The sequence below is a fragment of the Ambystoma mexicanum genome, chromosome 2q (assembly GCF_040938575.1).
Source record: "Ambystoma mexicanum isolate Mex_15411 chromosome 2q, UKY_AmexF1_1, whole genome shotgun sequence".
In the NCBI taxonomy this organism is placed as follows: domain Eukaryota; kingdom Metazoa; phylum Chordata; class Amphibia; order Caudata; family Ambystomatidae; genus Ambystoma; species Ambystoma mexicanum.
In genome coordinates this window covers 629,297,380-629,319,241 of record NC_090924.1, presented here as the reverse complement: position 1 = coordinate 629,319,241, position 21,862 = coordinate 629,297,380, and the positions used below count along the sequence as shown (strand labels likewise).

The 21,862-nt window shown below is 43.3% G+C and overlaps 1 protein-coding gene across 2 annotated transcripts in view; it reads right to left on the bottom strand.

Moving 5' to 3' along the window:
- LOC138569646 (uncharacterized) overlaps positions 1-21,862 on the bottom strand; it is a 1,436,407-nt gene that overhangs the window by 637,395 nt on the left and 777,150 nt on the right. For both annotated transcript variants that reach the window (XM_069647797.1, XM_069647798.1), the window contains exons 35-36: positions 12,291-12,410; positions 10,514-10,606 (exon numbers count right to left, since the gene is read on the bottom strand). In XM_069647797.1, coding sequence (XP_069503898.1) covers positions 10,514-10,606; positions 12,291-12,410 — 213 coding nt within the window. The remainder of the gene's footprint in view (positions 1-10,513; positions 10,607-12,290; positions 12,411-21,862) is intronic.

The following is a 21,862-nucleotide window of genomic DNA, read 5'->3' as shown; positions in this document are numbered from 1 at the left end:
TTGTAGGTTTTGATGATCCGTGCGGCCATGGACCAGAAATTTGGCTCCTAGAAGTAAATGACGCCATTCTGTGAAGGCTTGACGGATGGCTAGCAGCTCTTTCTCTAGGACGGAGTAATGGGTTTCACTAGGAGTTAATGTCCGAGAAAGGTAGGCGATGGGATGTTCCAAGCTATCCTCGAATTGCTGTTTTAGGACGGCTCCAATGGCGTAATTGGAGGCGTCTGTCTCCACTATGAATGGTCGATTAACATCAGGATAAGCAAGAATGGGAGCTTGTGTAAATTCAGACTTTAACTGTTGGAAGGCTTTCTCTTGGTCCATGGTCCAATGGAAGGGAACATCTTTTTTCAATAAGGCAATTATTGGTTGGACAATCTCGGAAAAGGAAGGTATGAATTTCCTATAGAAATTAGCCAAGCCCAGGAAGGATTGCATCTGTTTCACCGAGGCAGGGCTAGGCCAGGATAAAATAGCCTTAACCTTAGATTTATCCATACCGATACCATCGGCAGTAAGGACAAACCCCAGGTAGTGAACAGTAGAAGTATGGAAGATCCATTTCTCGGGCTTTGCCAGGAGTTTATTTTCGCGTAAGCGTTGTAATACTGTTTTCACATGTTCTTCGTGCTTGAGAGGGTCCTTCGAAAATATTAGAATATCGTCCAGATAGACAATCACAAAAAGGAACAGCATGTCCGAGAACACTCGATCCATGAAACATTGGAACACCGCTGGGGCATTAGCAAGTCCAAAGGGCATGACTAAGTATTCAAAATGCCCAAAGGGTGTTCTAAAGGCTGTCTTCCACTCGTCACCTGCCCTGATACTAATCAAATGATAGGCGCCCCTAAGATCCAGCTTGGTGAACACAACTGCGCCTCTTACTGCCTCCAGGATGTCTGAGATCAAGGGCAACGGATAGCGGTCCTTGAGAGTACATTGATTTAGACCTCGATAATCCAGACACGGTCTGAGTTCTTTAGTGTCTTTTTTAGGAACGAAGAACAGGGAGGCCCCTGATGGAGATTTAGATGGTTGTATGGTGCCATATCCAGGTATTCACAAAGGGCTTTCTTTTCAGGTTCTGATCGGATGAACATCCTCCCAAAAGGAATCACAGCGGAAGTTTCCAATCCAATAGCACAATCTTCAGGTTTGTGGGGAGGTAAGACCTGAACAATGGCAGAGGAGAAAACATTGGAATATTCCTGGTAAGCCTGCGGAACCCGGATGATGTTTGAGACTGAGATTGTCTTCTGATGAGTTGTAGGAAATCCCTTCGATGGTGTAGGATCAAGGTCTGGATGTAAGCAGTGGGACATACAAAACTCAGAACCCAGGAACAAGGATCCCGCTGCCCAATTGATATAGGGGTTGTGTCTTTGAAGCCAGGGCATTTACAAAACCATGGGATAATGGGCTGACTTGATGATGTCAAATCTTATCCTTTCTCGATGTTGATTTATAGCAAGCTCAATCTCCTTGGTCTGCAGGGTTATAGGTCCAGAAGAAAGGGGTATTGCATCAATTGCTTCTACAGGTTGCATGATAGTCCAGGATTTGTAAGGAATATGGCGCTTTAGGACCCATTCATGATCTATGAATACCCCCATAGCTCCACAGTCGACCAGTGCCAGGATGGGGTATATTTCTTTCTTGGATGATGTCAAGAAGGCCTGTAAGATTACCAAGGAATTTTGTCCAGGAGAGTTCAAGGATGGAATAGAGGTGGAGCAGACATCTCTCTCCCGAACCTGTGCTCTGTTTAGGATCGGGAGCTGGCGTTGCCCGAGCGCCGTGGGGGGGCAATCGGACATTCTCTTACTAAATGTTTGTCGGATGCACAATACATACATAATCCAGTATGAATCCTTCGCATTCTCTCTTGGGGGGTAATGGGTCAACGGAAAGCCCCTAATTGCATAGGTTCAGGCTCATTGCTTGGAGTAGAAATGCCTTCTGAGCTTGAAGGGGTTCCAATGGGGTTTTTCTGGAGTAGTAAGTTGGTTTTCTTTTTTTCTGCCTTTCTCTCCTAAATGCAAAAGTCAATCTGTAGAGCAAGATCCATTAGGGCTTGAAAGGAACCCGGGCATGGCACTCTGGCTAGTTCGTCCTTGATCTCTTCGTTTAGCCCTCTTCGAAATAAAGTAAAACAAGCTTCAGAGGACCAATCCGCTTCCTTAGCCAGCTGTTTGAAGAGTTTGACATACGAGAGCAAATCCTGGGTACCCTGATGAAAGTCGAGTAAACGTTCCTGTGCACTGTAAACTTGTTCCGGGCGTTCGAACATGGTCTTGAGGGCCTCTATAAAGCCATCATAGTCATCCAGGAGAGCATCTCCACAGTTAACCAATGTGGTGGCCCAGGTCAAGGTATTCCCGGAAAGATGCAAAATAATAAAGCCCACTTTAGCCCTGGGCGTAGAAAAATAATAAGGCTTAAATGTAAAGTGGACCAAACAAGAATATAGGAATCCACAAAGGCTCTTTGAACCGTCGTACTTGTCAACGACGCCGCCTGGAATTACACTCTCCTTCGTGGCGGAATCACGGGATAACACCAATAGTTTTAATGCAGCGTTTTCCACCTTTAAGTTTTGCACTTCGGTCGTCAGCTCTTGCATGCCACGCATAAGATCCTGGACGGCCGCTTCCATGTCCGTATCGAGATCGGTCAGGTGGCGTCTCAATCTGTCAAAGGTTTCCCCTTTTCTCACCTGTTTTCTCTGTTTTGCGGAGTCCTTTGTCAGGGTTTTCTTCCGAGCAGTTCGGGTCTTGTACAAGCCCGCTCGGCCGTCTTCAGATTCCAGGATTCGTTCAGCTTCTTCATCCGGGATCTATGGAAACTCCAGGAAGCTTGAAATGGAGACAGCACACAGAGGCGGTCTGCGCGGAACGCGGAAGATACAGGATCAAGGAAGGTAGAAGGAAAGGAGAAGCAGGAAGGTCCGGGAACCAGGAAGCAACACAGTTCAGGAGAACGAACTACGGAGCACGTCAGGCCACAGCTATCAATAGCGTTGAGACGCACGGAACCGCAGGGGAGTGGCTAATTTATGGAACGTGCTGCATAGGACGTAAAGGTCGATAGACCGCGTTCCGTGTATACGGCCATGTTGGGTGTACAACAGCGAGTAACTCCCTGCATGCATATCTGCAAAGATAGTACACCTATACCCATCCCCTGTCAGAAATCTCACCAATGAGTGGAGTCACAGAAACCTATACCAACTTTTTCATACCCCTCCAGGGTCAGCATAAGCACTCCTCTTACCCCTTCACAGATAAAGAGAGCACAGTGACTTAGATCCTCCTGCTTGTTTGTTCTGTGGAGCAAAGAGGGCAGAACATGACTGGGCATGTGATCCTCCTGAAGATACTCCTCTTGGAGGACAAGAAGGGTCCTTGGGTTTGTAAGAGGATTCAAAAGCCACAGTGAGGTCCATTGTGGCCCGACATCACAGTTAAGAAAGGCAGGCATCGGGCTATCTTCAGTAAGTTGTTCAGCCTTTTGCTTTCCAATGCGCGCAGCAGAGGCTAAGCCTTTGTGCATGTGCTGGACCCTCTGGAATGGCGCACACAATTACGTAACTCTGGCAGATGTGCAGAGTCCAGAACCATGGAACAGACTCAAGATATTACTTGGAAGTAGGTGGATGGTCTACAAGGGAAGATGCACAGTAATAGTATACTAGAACAGGCTTGCCTTTGTTTTTGTGACACAAGTGCACTGCAGTTGCAGTATGAATCTGGAGCATATGAGGAGTGGATGTTTGCTCTTCAGACCTGCAGAGGAAAGGGGTTGCAGGAGTTCTCATAAAAAAAGGATAAACTTGCACAGGTAGCATAGCAGAAGCAGGCCCAGGCATGGAGCAGGGGCTCAACATTTAGGCTATATCAATACACTGGTCTCGTAGAAGGGATGGAGGGTCTGCATAAAATGTCCTCCGAAAGAGATATCAGCTCAAATAAAGGCCCCCTTCTCCAGGGTTACCCAAAACTAAGGAGGCACATTGTATAGCATTTTAGATGATTAACAATAATCCCCTGTCTCTCATAAATTTGACATATTCCAATACCAAGACCTGTAGTGTGCTTGGTGTCTTTGCCAGGAGAACAGCATCATCAGCATAACTGAGAACTGGCATTCTCCTGGCTCCACAACAGGGAACAACAATAGTAAATTATTCTAAATGGTGGGCAAGGGAGATACCATATATTTGGATAAGGAGAGGTGCCAGAACGTAGCTTTGATGTACCCCCTTTATTCCCCAAAATTCTCTCAGTCAATTCTTTATCCTGCCCAAAATGTGCACATGCCATGGAGTTCTCCTGTAAGGATTCCAGCATCTGAATTACGGGTTTTGATGCCCCCATATCGCAAAGTAATCACCTATCAATGTGGTTGAAGGCTGCACTATGTCTAAAAGCTAATTGTGTATCAGAGAGGATGTTATTGTCTGTCACCCATTCCTCCAATAGTTTCAGAATAATGACTACAAAGAGCTTTGAGGTGCCATCAAGTAGTGTGCATAGTCGATAAGAGGAGAGTAGAAATGTGCTCCCCTCCTTATAGATCTGCACGACTATCTATCATTAGATTGGTGTTAATAAGTGTATTGCAAACCTGTTCTAAAAAAGGTCCACATATATCCAGCAATGATCAGAGGAAGTTGTTTGGGACACCATCTATCTCAGCGATTGGAATTCTGTCCTTTCAAAACAGATATCACCTCTGCTAGGGTCAGTGGTTCCAAATATTCTTAATCTAATCATAGAATTACTGTTAATATTGTTTGTAGTACAAAACATTGGTACTAAAACGTTCCTTCTAATGTTTAACCCAAATCTCCTCAGCCATATGAAGTTCAGGAGTTAGTAAATAACCAGTGTCCATACAATCTGAGTTTCTAGCCACAATATTCCAAAAACCTTTGGAATTTTACCTTCCTGCTTCATCAACTAGCGCTTATCAGTTTTTAATAGCTAGATCAGTCCCCCTGCCTGAGAGAGCTGCCTTATATTCCCAGCGTCTAAGTCTAATCTCATCCATGTCCATTATTGGATTCTAATGCCACCAGCAGGGCACTCTTCTTACTCCTGCAGTTTGGGGACAGCCAGGATTTAATAGGATGTCTCTCATTTTCCTTATCCGAAACCGTGGGTCTAAATATAATCTTGCAGCTCATAATGAAGTCCGCAAAAGCACTCATAACTGCAGCTGCATCTGAATTATGATTCAGGCATGCCACGGATTCTGACCTTTTTGCAGAGAATACTTTGATACGTAATAAATATGCTGCTGTTCCTAAGGTTTCAACTGAGGAGGCTGTCTCTTTGCCCTGTAATGATTATAACCAAGTGTGTAGACAGCTTCGCTACCAACCACTCTTTGGTAGCCCATTCAAGATATCAAGGGTTGTGATCTCTTTCTGCTCCACAGATAACCTCAATGCCCTGTGTACACCCCCCATTATTTCATCGGAATTAAAACATAATCAACAATACTATGACAGCTGCTAGTTACAAAGGTATAATCCATGCCGAGTGGGAATGAAATCTTCCATTTACTGCTCGATATCATGTTTCGATAGAAACAGGTCCTTATGTGACATGGAGGGATCACCTAAAAGAGCTGTGGGTACCAGAATTCCCCTCTCCTCTTCGGTAAGAGAGCATAGATCTTCTGCCGTCCCCAGACAATGTTAATCCCCCCACCCCACAATGGTAGGGTAAATAGACCCATCACAAGTTGGGGTTCCTAAGAAAGGTATTTGAGTAAGGCCAAAAGTGCTATAGAACCTTTCTCTGTATTATTATTAGGGAACATAATCAACCCCAATTTCCAGCAGTCCTTTCCCTGAAGGGTGAGTGACTGAATATTTCCATTTGACTTTGCACGATGAGGTGTCACAGGCTGCCCCAAAGCCAATGATGGCTTCCTCTAATTTGCTAATCATCAGTTGGACTGCTGCTGGTCTGAAGGTGAAACTTGGGGACAAAGAATGGCACTGATGTGGGCTAAGGAGATATCATAGCTCTCCAGGAAATTTGAACCACTAAGCCATATCATAAGGAAGGTTACCTTATATTTTGTGTTCCTTCTGTACCAGTACAAATGGGTAGCCCCAGGGGGGATTGCTGGTTTGGGTATCTAATAAACTGAAGATAGATGTTGCACAGATAGATTCCGGTTCCCCTAATATTCTGTTACTAAGTATGAAGGGGCCTGGGAGGCCCTTCAATGGTAATATCTGTTGTGAATATATATATATAACTCTCTTTAACATTCTGATGTCCCAGTTTTTTCACATCTTACTTCAATTATGAACGCAAATAGACCCTGTTTTTAACTACAAAGTGGGGAAAGACGTCTTGCTTATGGTGATTGTAACAGTGTAAAGTCAGGAGAATCAGATTACTGAATCTAGTTTCTATAGGGGGATTCGTATTATGTCCTGTACCCAGGATTTACCAAACTGGAAAGGATTCCAAATGAGAGAATGGGCAATGGAGGTAGATGTCAGGGCACTAAATGGAAGATTCCTTTAGGATACACTAGCTTCAGTTACCTTTGGTGCACATCAGGGATCCCTAAGAATTTACTATTGTTTTCTGTCCGTCAAACTTTGGAGTCTTTTTAGGGATTTCTGGGTAGGGACTATGGTGGAAGGCGCTCACAACCCCCTCCATATTATACTTTCCTTAAACCCTGATATAGACAGGCAAGAAATAGATATTAACAGGATTGTTCCTTTTACGACAAGATACAGGCTGAGATGGGCAAAAGTGGATACAGATACATTGTGTCCAGCTGTTTACGCTAGTATATTGCAATATATACAGAACATCTTGGGGCAAGATGTAAGTCTTTTAACCCTGTGTGCCCGGTTTAATTTGATCCCAATAACAGGAGTAATACTTGACTTGGAAAATAGCAGAGCTAGTTCCTATATTCAAAAATGGGAATAGGGATTGCCCTGCAAATTATAGACCAATCACCCTTCTGCACTCTTCTGGGAAAATGTGTTCAGAGGTGGTATTGGCTAGAACTCTGGAATGGAAAATTGATGCTAACATCATAATTGTAGCCCAGCCCAGGGCTGATTTCGTGGGAGGGGGGGCAGAGACCATTGAACAGGGTTTTCATCTAGTGCTCCTGATTATGAACTGTTTGTCACTTCGGAAGGGATCCCGAAATGCAGTTTTTTATGGATGTTAAAGCTGATTTTTGATATGGTCGATTGGATGATATTCTGGGACACTGCAGATTCAAGGTATGGACCCTGCATTGATTCAGCTAATTAAGACCTTGTACTATGATCCAAGAGTCAGAGTTTGCTTAGGTCACCCAGCTCAGGTAACCAAAGACTTTCTTATTGCTAAAGGTGTGAGGCAAGGTTGTGTTCTTGCTCCAACCTTAATTATGTTGTCTCTTGTCCCCAGTGTAAGGGTGGGGACCCTCCAAAAATGGGCACTGAATCAGTACTAAACTTGCTTTTTGCAGAAGATCTGGCAATTCTCTCTCAGAGAATGGGTCTGAGGCTACTAATGAAGTGTTTTGAAGAATTTTGCCACCGAAAACATGTAAATATTAATGGGGCAAAAACGAAGATAATGATCATAGGCAAAATAAAATAATCCACTCTAAGATAGTTTTAGGCATTGACCCCTTTCAAACAAGTTCAATCATTTGATTATTTGAGGATTAGATTTGCCAGTAATGGATCATTGAAGCCTCAGGTGGAAAAAGGTACAAAGCTAGCTGGAGGATACTCTGTTTTTGCGCCCCTTCGGTAGTCACTTTGTTGGTCCCCTGCTAGAAGCACATCGAGCCAAAGCCATAGCCAGAGCACTGCATGGTGGTAACTTTTGGGATCATGCAAATTTGTTCAAATTACATAGAGATGAGAACATATTTTTTAAATCATTATTAAGGATTCCGTCTGCAACATCATCAATCCTTACCCAGAAAGAAATATGTATAAGGCCCATCTCTGAAGAGTTGGTGTTTACGCTACTGATGTTCTGAGTAAGGATGTGGGTGAATCCTGCCCTGTCTATATACACAACCCACCACACAGAACTTTGTGCGTATCCAGGTACAGCACATATTTTTTGGTTTAGGTCAATTAGGACAGGGTTAGCAGCTCTGGGCTTGACTAATCTTTGGGACTATCCAACTAGCATCACAAAGCAGGACCCGAGCTACCTGAAGTACTGGGAGAGTATTGTGATGAACCAGGAATGAGACGCGGACAGAGAGGACTCTTAGTGATGTATAGAGACTTTTATAGAAATAATAAAAGGGGTTGAAAAATGCCTGACTGTCCCCTACCAGAACCAAAACTAAATCTGTCCAATGTCAAGATGTCCAAAATGAAATGCCCTATGTCCGAAATCCTGTCCTAGCGCTCACACTTCAAAAGTAACTATACGCTGTTAAGGGTATTGTCTCTGGTCTGGTAAGTGCACAAATGTTCACGTTAAAAAAGAAATGGCAAACTCTAACAAAAGGTTGCAAATGAACAAGGTTCACAAATCCTGGGGATAACTCTCTTCCTCTTGGTTTTCTTCCACAGCAAAAACAGTTCATTTCCATGGATTGACTCCCTTCCCCAGGTTTCTTTTCACAACAAAAGACAGTTCAAGTCCTGGGAATGACTCCCTTCTTCAGGTTTCATTCCACAATAGTTCCCCCATTAAATGTTTTGGGAGCCTGCCTCTGCACAGGAAACAAGGGCAGGCTTGTTGCGGCAGAGGGTGATTCACTAGATAGCCAAGAGCTGGAGGTAAGTCAGGCACTCCACTTGCAAATAACAGCCAGTATTACCAGCACTGGTATTAGTGGTGCCGGTAATACTAGCAATCCCCCCATTGAGTCCTGTAGGACTCCATGGAATGGAGATTTACCTGCCCTTACAGGCACCAGTAATCTGTCATTAATTCAGGCAGATCAGGCACCTGTAACGGTATCTCCTGGTGCGATACCACCACAAGCGTAATGAGGCCCATAGCATTGGGAAGGCAGTAGTCAAATGGAATGGGAAAAATGGAAGCAGCGAGGTACAAATCAATTGAATAAAAGAAGTGATGGTGGAAGACTTCAGTGAAATTGACTAATGGAGGGAGCATGCCCTGAAGACATAAAAAGGGGGAGGAAGATAGAGAAAGTTGGAATAATAGAAAACAACTGTTTGGGAGGGGTCTCCTATTGCCCACATATTGCTCAGGGGACACCTCTATGACCTCATTTTTTTAAATGAACATTGGTATGCAAAATTCTTGACCACTGAAACATATTTGTGGTAAAGTGACACACTCCCAGTTGGACAGTAAGGAAGTAGAGAAGAACGTGAAGAAATTATGGAAATCAGGAGAAGAGAGATAGATTTGAAGAATGGAAGGCCAGGAAGACACGAGGCAAAATGGCAGAGATTGGTGGAATGAATGATGTTAAAGGGAACAATGAATTCAATGGATTGTAAGATGATGGGGTAACCACCTGCTAAAGGAAAGGGAATGAATAAGTTAAGAATTCCCCTTGAGAAGGAAATGTGAGGGTGATTTAAACATATGAAGATAAGCCTAGATATATAAAATAGATGGAGTGTGCAGGGATATATGGTATGGAATAGGAAGGGATTTGTGGACTGCATGTTATAGATATAAGAAGGCAGGGGTGGATGGGAGGAAAATGGAGAGGCAATGTGCTAGGGATGAAACATTATAGGCAGGGTAGATGGGCTGGAGGAGGTAGGCAGAGGCTGAATTGGGTGGAAAAAGGAAAGGGGACTGGTGAAATAAAAGGTGTGAGCCAAGAGTGTTTGAGAAAGGGAAAACTAAATGGAAAAAGGAACCCCATGGTGTATTATGGAAGGAAGCAGTGGGTTGATGGGATGAAATAAGGAAGACATGAACTGAAATGGTGGTAGGGTGAGAGGGATTAGTTGGATGGAATGATGGAGGTGAAAGTTCAATATGCATTATTCGAATGTAAAAAGAGACTTCGGGTAGATTGGATGGAAGGAAGGAGTGGAGTGATGGAATGCAATGATGGGGACATGAGGGTAAAGGATGAGAATGATTGGTTGGATGGAAGCATGGAGGCAAACATTCAATGTGACAAAATCCAGTGGGGGAGGCCGAGGGCAAATGGAACTTGTGCTGCATATGTTGAAGGAAGTGGAAGCGATAGCTAACTGGATGGATGGATGGATGGATGGATGGATGGATGGATGGATGGATGGATGGATGGATGGATGGATAATGCGCACATAGGTGGATGGGTGCATACTAATTGGTAGAAAAACAGACAGCTGAAATGGAAAGAAAGAAATTAGGGTGGCAGGAGGCATAACCCACTTATATGATATTTCTAATGGCATGTTCTGGTGAGTGGACCCATTACAGAGCTTAAATTGCTGAAATACTTCTCAGAGGAAATCCTATATCGAAGCTATAATGTATCATTAATATGTTATTTCATATATTTCATTTATGACGTTTACCTGAATGTCTTGGGGGATTTGAGATTGGTATGGATGACTGAACTGAGAAAAGAGTCTGATGATATCAGTTGATCCGTTCATCTGAAGATGAAACTGTTGGTAACAAAGAAGGACATATGTGCAAAAAGGACAATTATTCAATTGATTATTTGAAAATGTTTCACAAATTCTGTTCTCATGCGACTGCATGTAAATGGAAAAGCCTACTCAGAGTGTTGTTTTTTTCAATAATAACTCATATATCCTACAAATATCCCATGGATTACAGACAAGCTGTTTTGGGTAATTACTCACACTGAGAGGATGCAAACATGTTGCTTTATATATGTTCTCGAAGGAGTTACAGTATTTTAACTAAAGAGTAGGGAGGACAAAGATGGCCACTTGAAACTCCTCCCTCACGATAATAGACAATTACAATGCATCCAGCAACTCAATAAATCAAACTAGCAGAACCCATTGGTCAATAAATAAGGACCAACACAGAAGATGTACATTTTACATCAATAGAAACAGAATATGGGGGCAGATGGTCTGAGGCACATAACATGTGCCGTGTCATACTGGGAAGAGGCCAGAAGAATCACAGTGACCAATTCCCACAAAAAAGTCTATGCTGGATTATGACAGTTCACTACCACCCTTCCATACCCAGAGGTGAATAGTGTAGGTGTCCCTGAGGAAAAGAGGGTTCAGATAGGTGGTTTTGTTAAACTGGGTATGAAATTGGTACTTTCACTTAAACAGGCATATTCAAAACAATGTCTTCAGTTAAAAGGGAATAAGTGTAATTAAACAAAATACAGTCATGTATATATGTGCTGCATCTAACAACAAAATATACAGACACCCGTATACAGACACCAATAAAAAAAAAGTGTTAACATAATATTAAATATTAGGAGAAGTAGTCCTAGGCAAATGTTTTGTGGCAGTCTCTTAATAACATATACTTTCAGATGATTCAGCATTCCAAAAGTCCCCCCAGAATAGTGCAGGTTTTCAACTAATCGGTGGCCCCCAACCTCACTGTGAACACAACAAAAAGACGACATTATTTTATGCCCCTTAACAGATATGTAACAGCAATAATACTTTCTCAATGACAACACAAAAGACTTATGGAAATACTGAAAGCAAAAAAGTGAATACTCTAATAGTTGAATGTAAAACCTAGAATACCCAAAATCTCGAATTTCAAAATGCAGAGTTAAAAAAAGTTGCATTTTAAATTAATTATCTAGAATATGGAAGAGTGGGCAAACTGATGAGGTATTTAGGAACAGTATTGTTTGGTAGACATTAGTGGAGGATTATAGGGTTTGGAGGATGACCTCCTTCCTGAAAGAAGTCAGTTTAAAAAAGTTTAGTAAGGGTAGAGGTAAGCGTGGTAGTGGTAATTACAGGGAGTATCTGTTTTAAAAACAATGACCTGAAAGTTACGTTTTCGATTGTATCAACCAATTTATCATACTTATAATATAACAAGCAATACTTTAATTTGAGATTACATGTTTTCATTCAAGATTTTCCCTAATGCATCTTTTGCAATTTCAATATTCTCACTTAGAACCGCCTATTTACTATAGTAGGATATAGTCTTTCTACAGTGTTTTTTAAGTTAACTGGGGAGGAGTCACACATCGAATTTAGACAATGGACATTTGTATGGCAATGGCATTACGTTAATAATATAATAAAACATCTGAGAATCTGCCTTGTCTGCTGCTTCTGATACAACAGTTGTGTATATAAAGACATGTTGAGGATTTCAGACCTGAGATGTATCATTTCTGTTTATCAGGACACTGCCGATCAGACCACAGTCAAATTCTCCTGGTTGGATGTGCCGCGAGAAGAGCTCTCCATCTAGGACCAAGTCATGTGGAAATCTGAGCTGCGTGTGAAAAAGATTGGTGCATGAAAACAAAATTGTTTCATTAACGATTAATTAATTCAGAACACGTTGTAATTTATAGAAAAACATCTGTGTAATATCAAGGAAGGGCATGAATGGAGAACAAAAACTGGGGCTTAGATTATGAATATAAATCGGTCCAATGGAGACCATAATGTAGCATCATAAAAAGGTATGTGATATAAATCCTGTCCTGTTATTTATACCCCCACACAGAAATACTCATTTTGTAAAACTTGGAGTGAACACAGGTTGAGTATACTCAGAAGGATTTGTGACGTGGAGGTTGTACACAAATCTCAACAGCAAACATTTTAAACTCAAATACCAGTCAGTTTCCATCAAATGTTAAGTGTATATGTTCTCGCTGCCATTTTACAGACCGAGAACTCAATGTTGTTTTTGATGGGTGAAACATAGAATAATGAATTTCAGTTCAGAGATTTGTGTGCAACTTGCAGTCACATATTTGTATCCCGGTAGCTCTGACTCAATCTTTTGTCATTCCAAGTTTGTTACAATGAGCACCATCTTGAGCTGGACAATAGCATCATCTGTAATGTCAGTGGCTACCATGGAACTTTGAAGCTGGAGGTATTCATGCGGGTGAAGGGGCATCTCACTGCTGAGATGAAACTGTGCCAGTAGTGAGCCTTTCCACAAGATTTTAAAAAGGGCCTATCACAAGGGACTCCACTAAGAAAAAGACAAAAAGTGGGTGCAGCAGATAGCTTCACACAAAGGGAGACAATGGCAGAAGGAATGGCAGACATAGAGGTACACCATGAAAGAAATCCACTGTAAGAGGAGCCTGATCCATGATTGCATAAGAAGCTATAGAGTAAGGAGGTATTATCATGAAAGTCAAGAAAAGGGTCAATTCTAATGAGACCTGTGGCCCACCAGAGCACCTGGACATTTGTACTAAAACTGGCTGATCTGTCCAAAAACGAACCCATATTAACTGACAAATCCGGAAAGGTTATTTACTGCAGTGATACTGGTACTCTTTGTCCATAGTACCCTTTCCTCCATACTCTTGTGGTGTCCCATGGAATGTGGGCAGACCAGAGCGTGTTGCAAGGCAACATAATAGAATGATTATTTTCCATGTGCACACTTAGGTGTGCTGTATGGTAACTCCCCCACGTGCCTCACCCAACTGTCAGTTCCTTTACTTAAATCGGACTTGGAAGCTTATTAGTAGCAGAGATTGGAGGAAGGGTGTATGGATGAAATGGGACTATGGACTAAGAGTATCAGTATCACTACAGTGAAAAACCTTTTCGTACTCTTACGTCCTGTCCCTTCATCCATGCTCTTGGGAGATTACAAAGCACCCTGTGGAAAGATTAGAAGGTTGGAGCTACATCGCAACGAGATTGCACAAAACTGCTTGCCCCAAAAGTGGCGTAATTCCTGGAACTGCTATCCCGTGAGTTGTGCTTATCGAAAGAATGTGCGCTTGCCCAGGTTGTCACATTATTAATGTCCTGTGTCGGCACCTGTCTCTGAAACACCACAGACCCTGCCTAGCTCTGTATCAGGTGTGCTTGAATATCCTTATGAGGGGTTTTCCCTGTAATCTGTATGCCTCCACCATCATCCAGTGCGCTGCAGAAGCCTTGGCAGCTGCGGACCCCAGCAAACCGCCTCCGAAGGTGACAAAGAGTTGGCTCCCATTGCACATGCCACTTGTCCTGTCCAAGTAAAACATGAGTGCTCTCGCTACATTGAGGATACGTAATTCTTCTCAGCTTCCGTACTCAGTGATGGGAAGAACAGTAGTGTCAGCACCTCATTAAGGTGAAACGTGCTGACTACATTTGGCAGGAATGCTGGTTTGGGTTTAAGCACCACCGTATATTTGTAGAAAATGATGTAAGGCTCCTCTATGCAGAGCGCCTGTAATTCAATAGCCTCCTTGCTGATTTGATGGCTACCAGGAAGGCAGCCATGGGTTCAAAAGGTTTATGCATAAGCGCTGGGAGAACCACATTAAAATCCAATGAGCAATGGGGCTTCTTCACTGGCGGGTTTAGTTTCATCAGCCCGCTGAAGTGACACTTGATGAGAGAGTCTGCTAACGAGAAGGCCATAATATCTTTATTTAGATAAGCATGGTGCAGGGAGAGAAGTATTATATGAGTACACCGACATTCCCATTTCGCCCAGGTCCGTAACGCAACTCATCATGTCATTTGGCATTGCCTTGCGAGGGCCCCATATGAGCCCTATATGAGCCGTAAAAACACTGGTGGCAGAAGCGAGTCTGTTTACCTGCATATTATTTCCTGGTGCTTCCCGTCATGGTTGCTTTGGTGATTGCCAAATTTTGTCAGATAGACCAAGGTAACCTTATATTAGCTCTTCAGGTACCAAGCTGCCAAGGACAGCGACTGGGGTGAATCTCCTTTCCCTTATGTTGTTAGAGTAAGTCTTACCAGATCAGCAACGGCCATGGAGCCTGGTGCTGCAGGCCCTGTAGAACCGAGAACTGGAACCTTTTGGCCAATTGGGTGCCACCAAAATCATGTTGCAAGATGTTGATCACTTCAATTTGTGTAGAACCTTGGTGATCAGGGAGAGAGGAGGGAATGGCATATAGGCTCTGCCCAAACCAGGGCAGCAGAAAAGCGTCTCCCAGTGAATTTGGGTAATTTCCCTTTCAAGAGGAATGCATTTCTTGTTTGTGTGTGTTCGTTGATCTCCCACTCCTGCGGAGTGTGGGTTAGATGACTGAGAGCATCTGCCCTGATGTTCTCCTCTCCTGGAAGGTGTGAGGCCACTGGCAGTATTTTGTGCCAAAAGGCACAGTTTCTGCGATTGTGTACCTCCCAGCGTGTTCAAGTAAAAGATTACTGTAGCATTGTACATGTAAATAAGTACTTGCCCGCCGCCACTTCTGGAAAGAGGGCCTTTATTCCCAGAAAAATTGCCTTTAGTTCTAGGTAATGTATGTGCTGATGCTGATCTTCGACTCCCCAAAGGTCGAGGATTTTCCAGTTCCTGAGACATACTCCCCATCCTGCTCTCGCGTAAGTGAATGGTACGCCTACAATGAGGTTCTCTTCTGTAATCCACCAGTGCAGGTTCGATTGTAGGGAAACTGGCACGCCAATCTACTCTGGTTGCAGTTGGGTGTCTTGACACCAGGATGTTCTTAGGTGAAGTTGTTATTGTCTCATGTGCAACCTGGCCAGAGGGATCACGCATAATGCATGAAGCCATAAGGTCTAGAAGTTGCTAAACATCTATTGCTGATAACAAAGTATTTCTCAGATATTGCCTGCATAGGTATTTTAGGCTTTCCAGCCTGTCTGAAGTGGGAAACCCTCCTACATGTGCAGTCCCATATTATTCCTATGAACTGCAAACTCTGTGTTGAAGTCATAATTGATTTCTCCAGATTCAGTGTCAGGCCCAGTGCATATGCCTGTTACATGATGTGGTGGGTCAGAAGAAGGAGGCGGACAAAGAGGTGCATTTCAACCTGTGATTTTATCCAAATAATAAACAAAATGCCTATTTGCCCCTAACAAAAAGGGTTTTTCTCTAACATACATCTACGCACCGTGCTCGTCGCCAGTGAGGTAATCAAAATAGTCCATCCTCCATCCAAAAACTACCCTATGCAGACACCACCTCTAAGGGTTGCATCCACTAACAAAACAAAAAGGGGTTCGAGGAGAATGACTCCCTTCTCCTTGACCAGCCTTAGTCTATATTGAGATAGTTCCTTGTAAGAAAGATAATCAGTTCCTTTAATTCCTCAAGGAGACTCGTCCACATTCTTTCAGGTATCCCCTCTTAACTTATTTACAGATCTTTGTTTCCCCACTTCAGGGTCTTGGCCTCTACTCCTCTGGATTTCTTTTGCATCAATGTCTCTCTCACTTGTACTTGTTTCACAGTTTCTCATTCCACAGAGATCAGTGTCTGCGGTTCCTTTTACCTATTTGTTTTCTTCTGAGCACTTCCACTTATGTGAACCAACATGTAGGCTCTTCTGCTTCTCTTTACTGCATTTGTCTTGGTATTCCCAAGCACTGAGAGAAGTATTACCATTTTTTTTTATTTACTTTTTCCACTCTCTTTACTGCTTTTGTAATCACTGGGATGAGCATAAGGAGTCCCTCGGTATTCATTATATAATGTGCTGTTTTTTAACTATTACTGGGATGAGTATGACAAGTCCCTTGTTATTCGTTATATTCTTGGCTACTGTTCCAGTTAATAGGATGAGTATGATGAGTCCCCTAGTATTCGTTATACACTCTGCTGCTTTCACAATTATTTGGATGAGTATGATGAGTCCCTTGGTATTCATTATACTCTTTGCTTTTGCCTCAATTACTGGGATGATTATGATCAGTTGAGTCTCTCTGTATTCGTTATACTCTTTGCTATTGTTACAGTTACTGGGACGAGCATGATGAATCTCTCTGTATTTGTGATACTCTCTGCTGCTTAGCACCTGCCCCTGGCCCATCACAGGTTTACCACTGTTCCCATTACCTCTAGCTTGTCGGGTTGGTGTCACCAGTTCTTCCTGTGGGGTCGGGATCACACTGTGTCGATAAACATTTCCAGCATCTGGCTTTCCTTCTCTGCTTCGCTCTCCGCATCTCCACGGAGTACTTTGCTGGATGGTCTCGGCATCATTGTCGGACCACACCGTCCACCTCCACAAGGTCACTCCACCACCTGGCACTGCTGGCCACTAACACAAATTGGCTCCTTGTTGGCTCCTGAACCGCTTTCCTCCTTCATTCTCCACGTCCTCTCGGCCAAGGACCTCCCGGAATGCCCTGGAATCTCTCTCCCAGGTTCAAACTTCCCAGGCTTCACCTGCTCAGTGAACACAAATCCCTAATGCAAGTTCTTCTTTGCTTTTTATGCATCTGACCTGGGTCTTCCCCAGCAGAGGATCCTTATCCTTCTTCTCTTTCCTTGAAGTATTCTTTATTACTACATTACGTGGTTCCCACTCTTTACAGTGTTCTCTTCTTGCCATGGAGGAGTGATCAACATTACCCCTCCACTCTTCTTCTTCTTAGTGGATTTGTGTTGGGTTAGAATACTGGGAGTAGTATCACAATAACAAACATTGGTTTGTACGGGTTGTGTCTTCTGAGGCAGTGATGGTCTGAGTGGATCATAGGAAAGTGGGGCAGGGAGTTCCATCACGGAATGGGAGTCCTTGTCCCAAAAGGGGAGTCTTTCCATGTGAGGTCCCACTTACCACCACCACTAGGGTGAATGTTGCATTGCGAGCTCACCTCCCTAGCCTCACAGGGAAGAGCTCTCCTCTGGGGAGAGGTGACACGATCCGTAAATCATCACAATGACCAGAGAGACAGAAGTTATCACCTGCAAAGGCATCGACCACTGAATCAGCCACTCATTCAAATATGGGTAAATGTCTACCCCTTGTAAGAGAAGGTGTGCTAGAAAGGCATCAATAGCTTTCATTAAGACCCAATGTGCCGAGTTCAGACCAAATGAAAGTACCTTGTTCTGGTAGTGAGTCCTGTGTACTGAGAACCGAAGCATGTCTGCACCTTGAAGATCCAAGGCAAATAACCAGTCCCCTTCTTCCAGCAACGCTACATTATGAGGATCTCTCGGTAGGAAGGTAATCATTGAACTTCGATATGTTCCGAATGGTTCTGCATCCCGCCTTGTCCTTTTTGGAGAGCGCAAAAAAGTGCAAAACCAATTTCTTTAATTTCAACAAACCCTCTGTCAGGTTTGATGAAAACTGTTGCCAGAGGGAGGGGAGAAGTGAGAGAGGATGCTAGGATTGGGAGGTGATTGCCCAAACGCACCACTGACTTGGTCTGAGGTCATGGCCCTCCTATCTGGTAAATGGAGGGATATCTTTCAAATGCAGTGTCAAACTTTAGGCTTATCTGCCTGTTGAAGCAGTGTTTCAAAAAAAAGGATCCTGAAGTTCTCATTTGGTGGGGGGTTTCCCTGAGGCTTAGCCCTTCGGCCCTTGCTCTGATTGTGGGAGAGGAGCCCTCTAAAACTGTTACTGGAGCATTGAAGTTTCTACTGATACACAAATGTACCGCATTTTTATGCAGGTCTAGAAATCACCAGACAGCTTTTTCCTTCACCAACTCCTCATCAGTAGTTGGATGGAAAAGGTTTATCCTATCGAAGGGCAAAGCAATTTTGTGCTCTTCAGCCAGGCTTCGAGGTGCAAATCAATGTCCAGCTACATTCCTCTCGCAGCACTGTCAACATTGGTGGCCGCCGACTCCAGCATATTCCTGGCTACGACTTTGGAATCATGAAGCCCAACCAGAAATTGCTCCTTTCTTTAGGGTCGCAATGTCATCCTCAAACTCCCCAATCTTGGCGTCTGTGTTTGCCTGTCTAAGATGCAGCGCACTGTTCAAATGCACCTTCTTTCCAAGCACATCCTGCACCCCTTCCTCTTTTCCAGAAGGTGTTATCGATGTTGATGAAGCCCCATGAGCTTATGGCCCTTGGAATGTGCATCTGTTACTGGATGGGATTACAGAATAATTCTTATTCTAAATAACAGGACAAACTCAAGAAGATGACAAGTTGCTGTTTTATTAGCAATTATCTAAAACAGGGAGTTTACAACGAACATCAATGGGCGTACACTCATTCTCAGCGATCGTCACAAAAAATACAATTACTTACTTCTTCATGCATCAGAATGATGTCAGGCTATGTGGCAATAGTGAAAAACCTATTAAGGGTTGGGATTGGTTAAGGGACACATCTGGATATACAATCACATAGGAGCTAGGTTAGTTATTGGCTGCCCGATATCAGGTGGATAAATTATGCCTACCTCGTCATACGTGTCATTTAAGAAAAATCAGTTACTCAGTGTTTCATTGGTTTCTCAAGCTAAAAGGACCTTCGTTATACGGACTAATGCAATTGGTTTGGCATGCTTTTGCCATGTCTGGAACATTCAGTTCAATTAACAGCATGTAAGCCAAGACCCAGGTGCAAGTAGATAGGACGGACATGAGGCTGCCCTACCACCCAATTAGCCCAACAATTCTCATCACCCATGCTTTCTGCCATGAAATTCTCTTTGTACTTGGCCTTGCAGAGTATTTTTGTCCTTGGAATGCAACGGGAGTGAGGGCACTGGCTATCGTGTCTGGAAATCCAAGTTCAAGCCCTATTTCCATCCTCGACTCACGTGACAGAAGACCACAATTCAGTTCGTTCTGCAAGCTTTTAAATGCTTTAAATGAATTAAGACTGGGCATCCTTTGTGTTCTTTCTTGCACCTTAATGGGATAGGATTCATCTTCTGCACATACGTTTATCTTCAGCATAGATAGCTGACCTTGGCTTCTCAGTTCTTGACTTCTGCTATTCTACTGCGGCACAGCCTTCCATTTTCTCTCCATGGTTCTTTGGCTTACTTATTTCATGATACCAATGTCAAGTTTTTGTACAATGGTGGCTATGCCTGAATTTTATTCACTACTTCTAGCTAGCATATATACGATGACTTGATCTATCTTGCGTTTCAGCGTATGTACATTCTTTATACTTCTGATTTCTGCAGCACTTTTTACCATGTAATGTTCTTCTTTCACACTTTAAGGTTCACTTGATTTGTTACTGCGTCATTTCTCCTCTAGGATCCATACATCATCTTCATTCAGTATTTCAAAACTTTGTGCACACTTTCTTATGAAGTCAACAGTCTGTTTTCTTAGCACTTTCTCATATTCCTTCAGGAAGTAACTCATGTAGACTGTCATCAACTCAAGGGTATATTCGATATGGTCGTCTTAATGGATACCGTCTTCCATATACTCACTGTGGTATTGGTACAGTAGCTGGTGTTAGACAGGGCACGGTCTCATGGCTCCAATACAGGGGAGGTAGGGGGGTAGGATCTCCTGCGGATGGATGTGTACGTCTGCTCCTCTTACCCAGTTGGTGAATTTCCCTGTGCTAATGCCACAAATACCACCACGGAGTGGGACACAGGGTTGATGGATAAAGAATGTTGCTCTGTCGGTTCCTACTTGTAGCAGGAGTCCACTTCTGTATTAATATGTGGCACATTATGTGGCTTTTCACTGACCTTTTTAGCTTTTCGCTGACCCTGTCTTAGAACATTCTTTAGATCCCTGAGACAATGCTGTGGTCTGTCCCACTGTGGGCCGCTGTAATGGAACGGTCTGTAATGGTTCTCCACGGACGGTGTGGACAGTGTTGTCCTCATTTGTGCGGGCATGATTTCCTTAATCAGGCCCTGGAAGAAACCTCTCATGTCCAGACCTTGTAGGATGTTTTTGAATTGTGTCATTGGTGATTCTTCCCCCTCACTGGGAAGGGTCCTTTGAACTGCCCTGATGGCCAAATAAGGTTGAGGGAGGACCCAAGTTGTTTAGCCCCCAAAGGCCATATGTGAGCCCACCTACTAGAGTTGTTATCCCAGATATGGCTCAGGTAATGGGACTGTCCAAAATAGACCAAGTTGGAAGGGCCTGTGCTGTGTCTCTTGGATGTTGTGAAATGGCTCCTTGCCTGCTGTGTCTCATGTGCTTTCGCAGAGCAACCCCTTGTCTGTGCATACAGTGCACTTGCACTCACCTGTACCTGTGAGCCTTGTGTGGTTTGTACCTTGCTAGGCCCCTCTGGGGTTTTTCCCAAGGTGGCTGTGTGTCAGGACTGGCTGGGTTAGTAACAGGAAGAGTAACAGGATTAACATTGTGCTTTCAGAGCTGGCTGGGTTAGTTGTGCTTTCAGAGCTGGCTGGGTTAATAACAGGAAGAGTTTGTACATAGAATTAACATTGTGCTTGCCCAAGTCAAGATGGAGCGAAAGAAACTTTGTCTGATTGGTTAAAGGAACAGTGATATGTTTGGTTTGCCTGATTGGTGGAAAGGACAATGGGTTTGATTCTTGGGAGGTGAGCAAGATTCTAAACTGCCTTTCATCCATAGAAATTCAGTGGCTGGTTGTACATTAGTTAAGCTCCTTAAGTAAGGCCTTTTCAGAGCTCAGAAAATCTACCAAAGAAGTAAGAATATCGTTAGCTGATCCAGTTTGAACAAGAAGACATCAGGTGGGATTGTTCTTTTAAAGATTTTAAGATTGTCACAGTGAACTTTCATTTTCTTTTATAAGAAAACTTAAAGAGTTAACAAGTTTCAAAATTATTTGAGAAAAGAGACATTTACAGTTAAAGTTATTATAAGGAAGACAAGCTTGAAGATTGTGCGTAGAAGTTTAAAGTTAATTAACTGTGTGTAATGTTCTTCAAGACTCTTTAATGTGTGCGCAAGCTCGCAAGTCGTCGTTTACGTGTTTTTTGAGAGCGCGCGGGTATTCAGAGCGATAGAGCGCATGCCCAAATAAATTGCGCGAGTGAATTTTAACGCGTGTACATTTTTAACGTGAAAGAC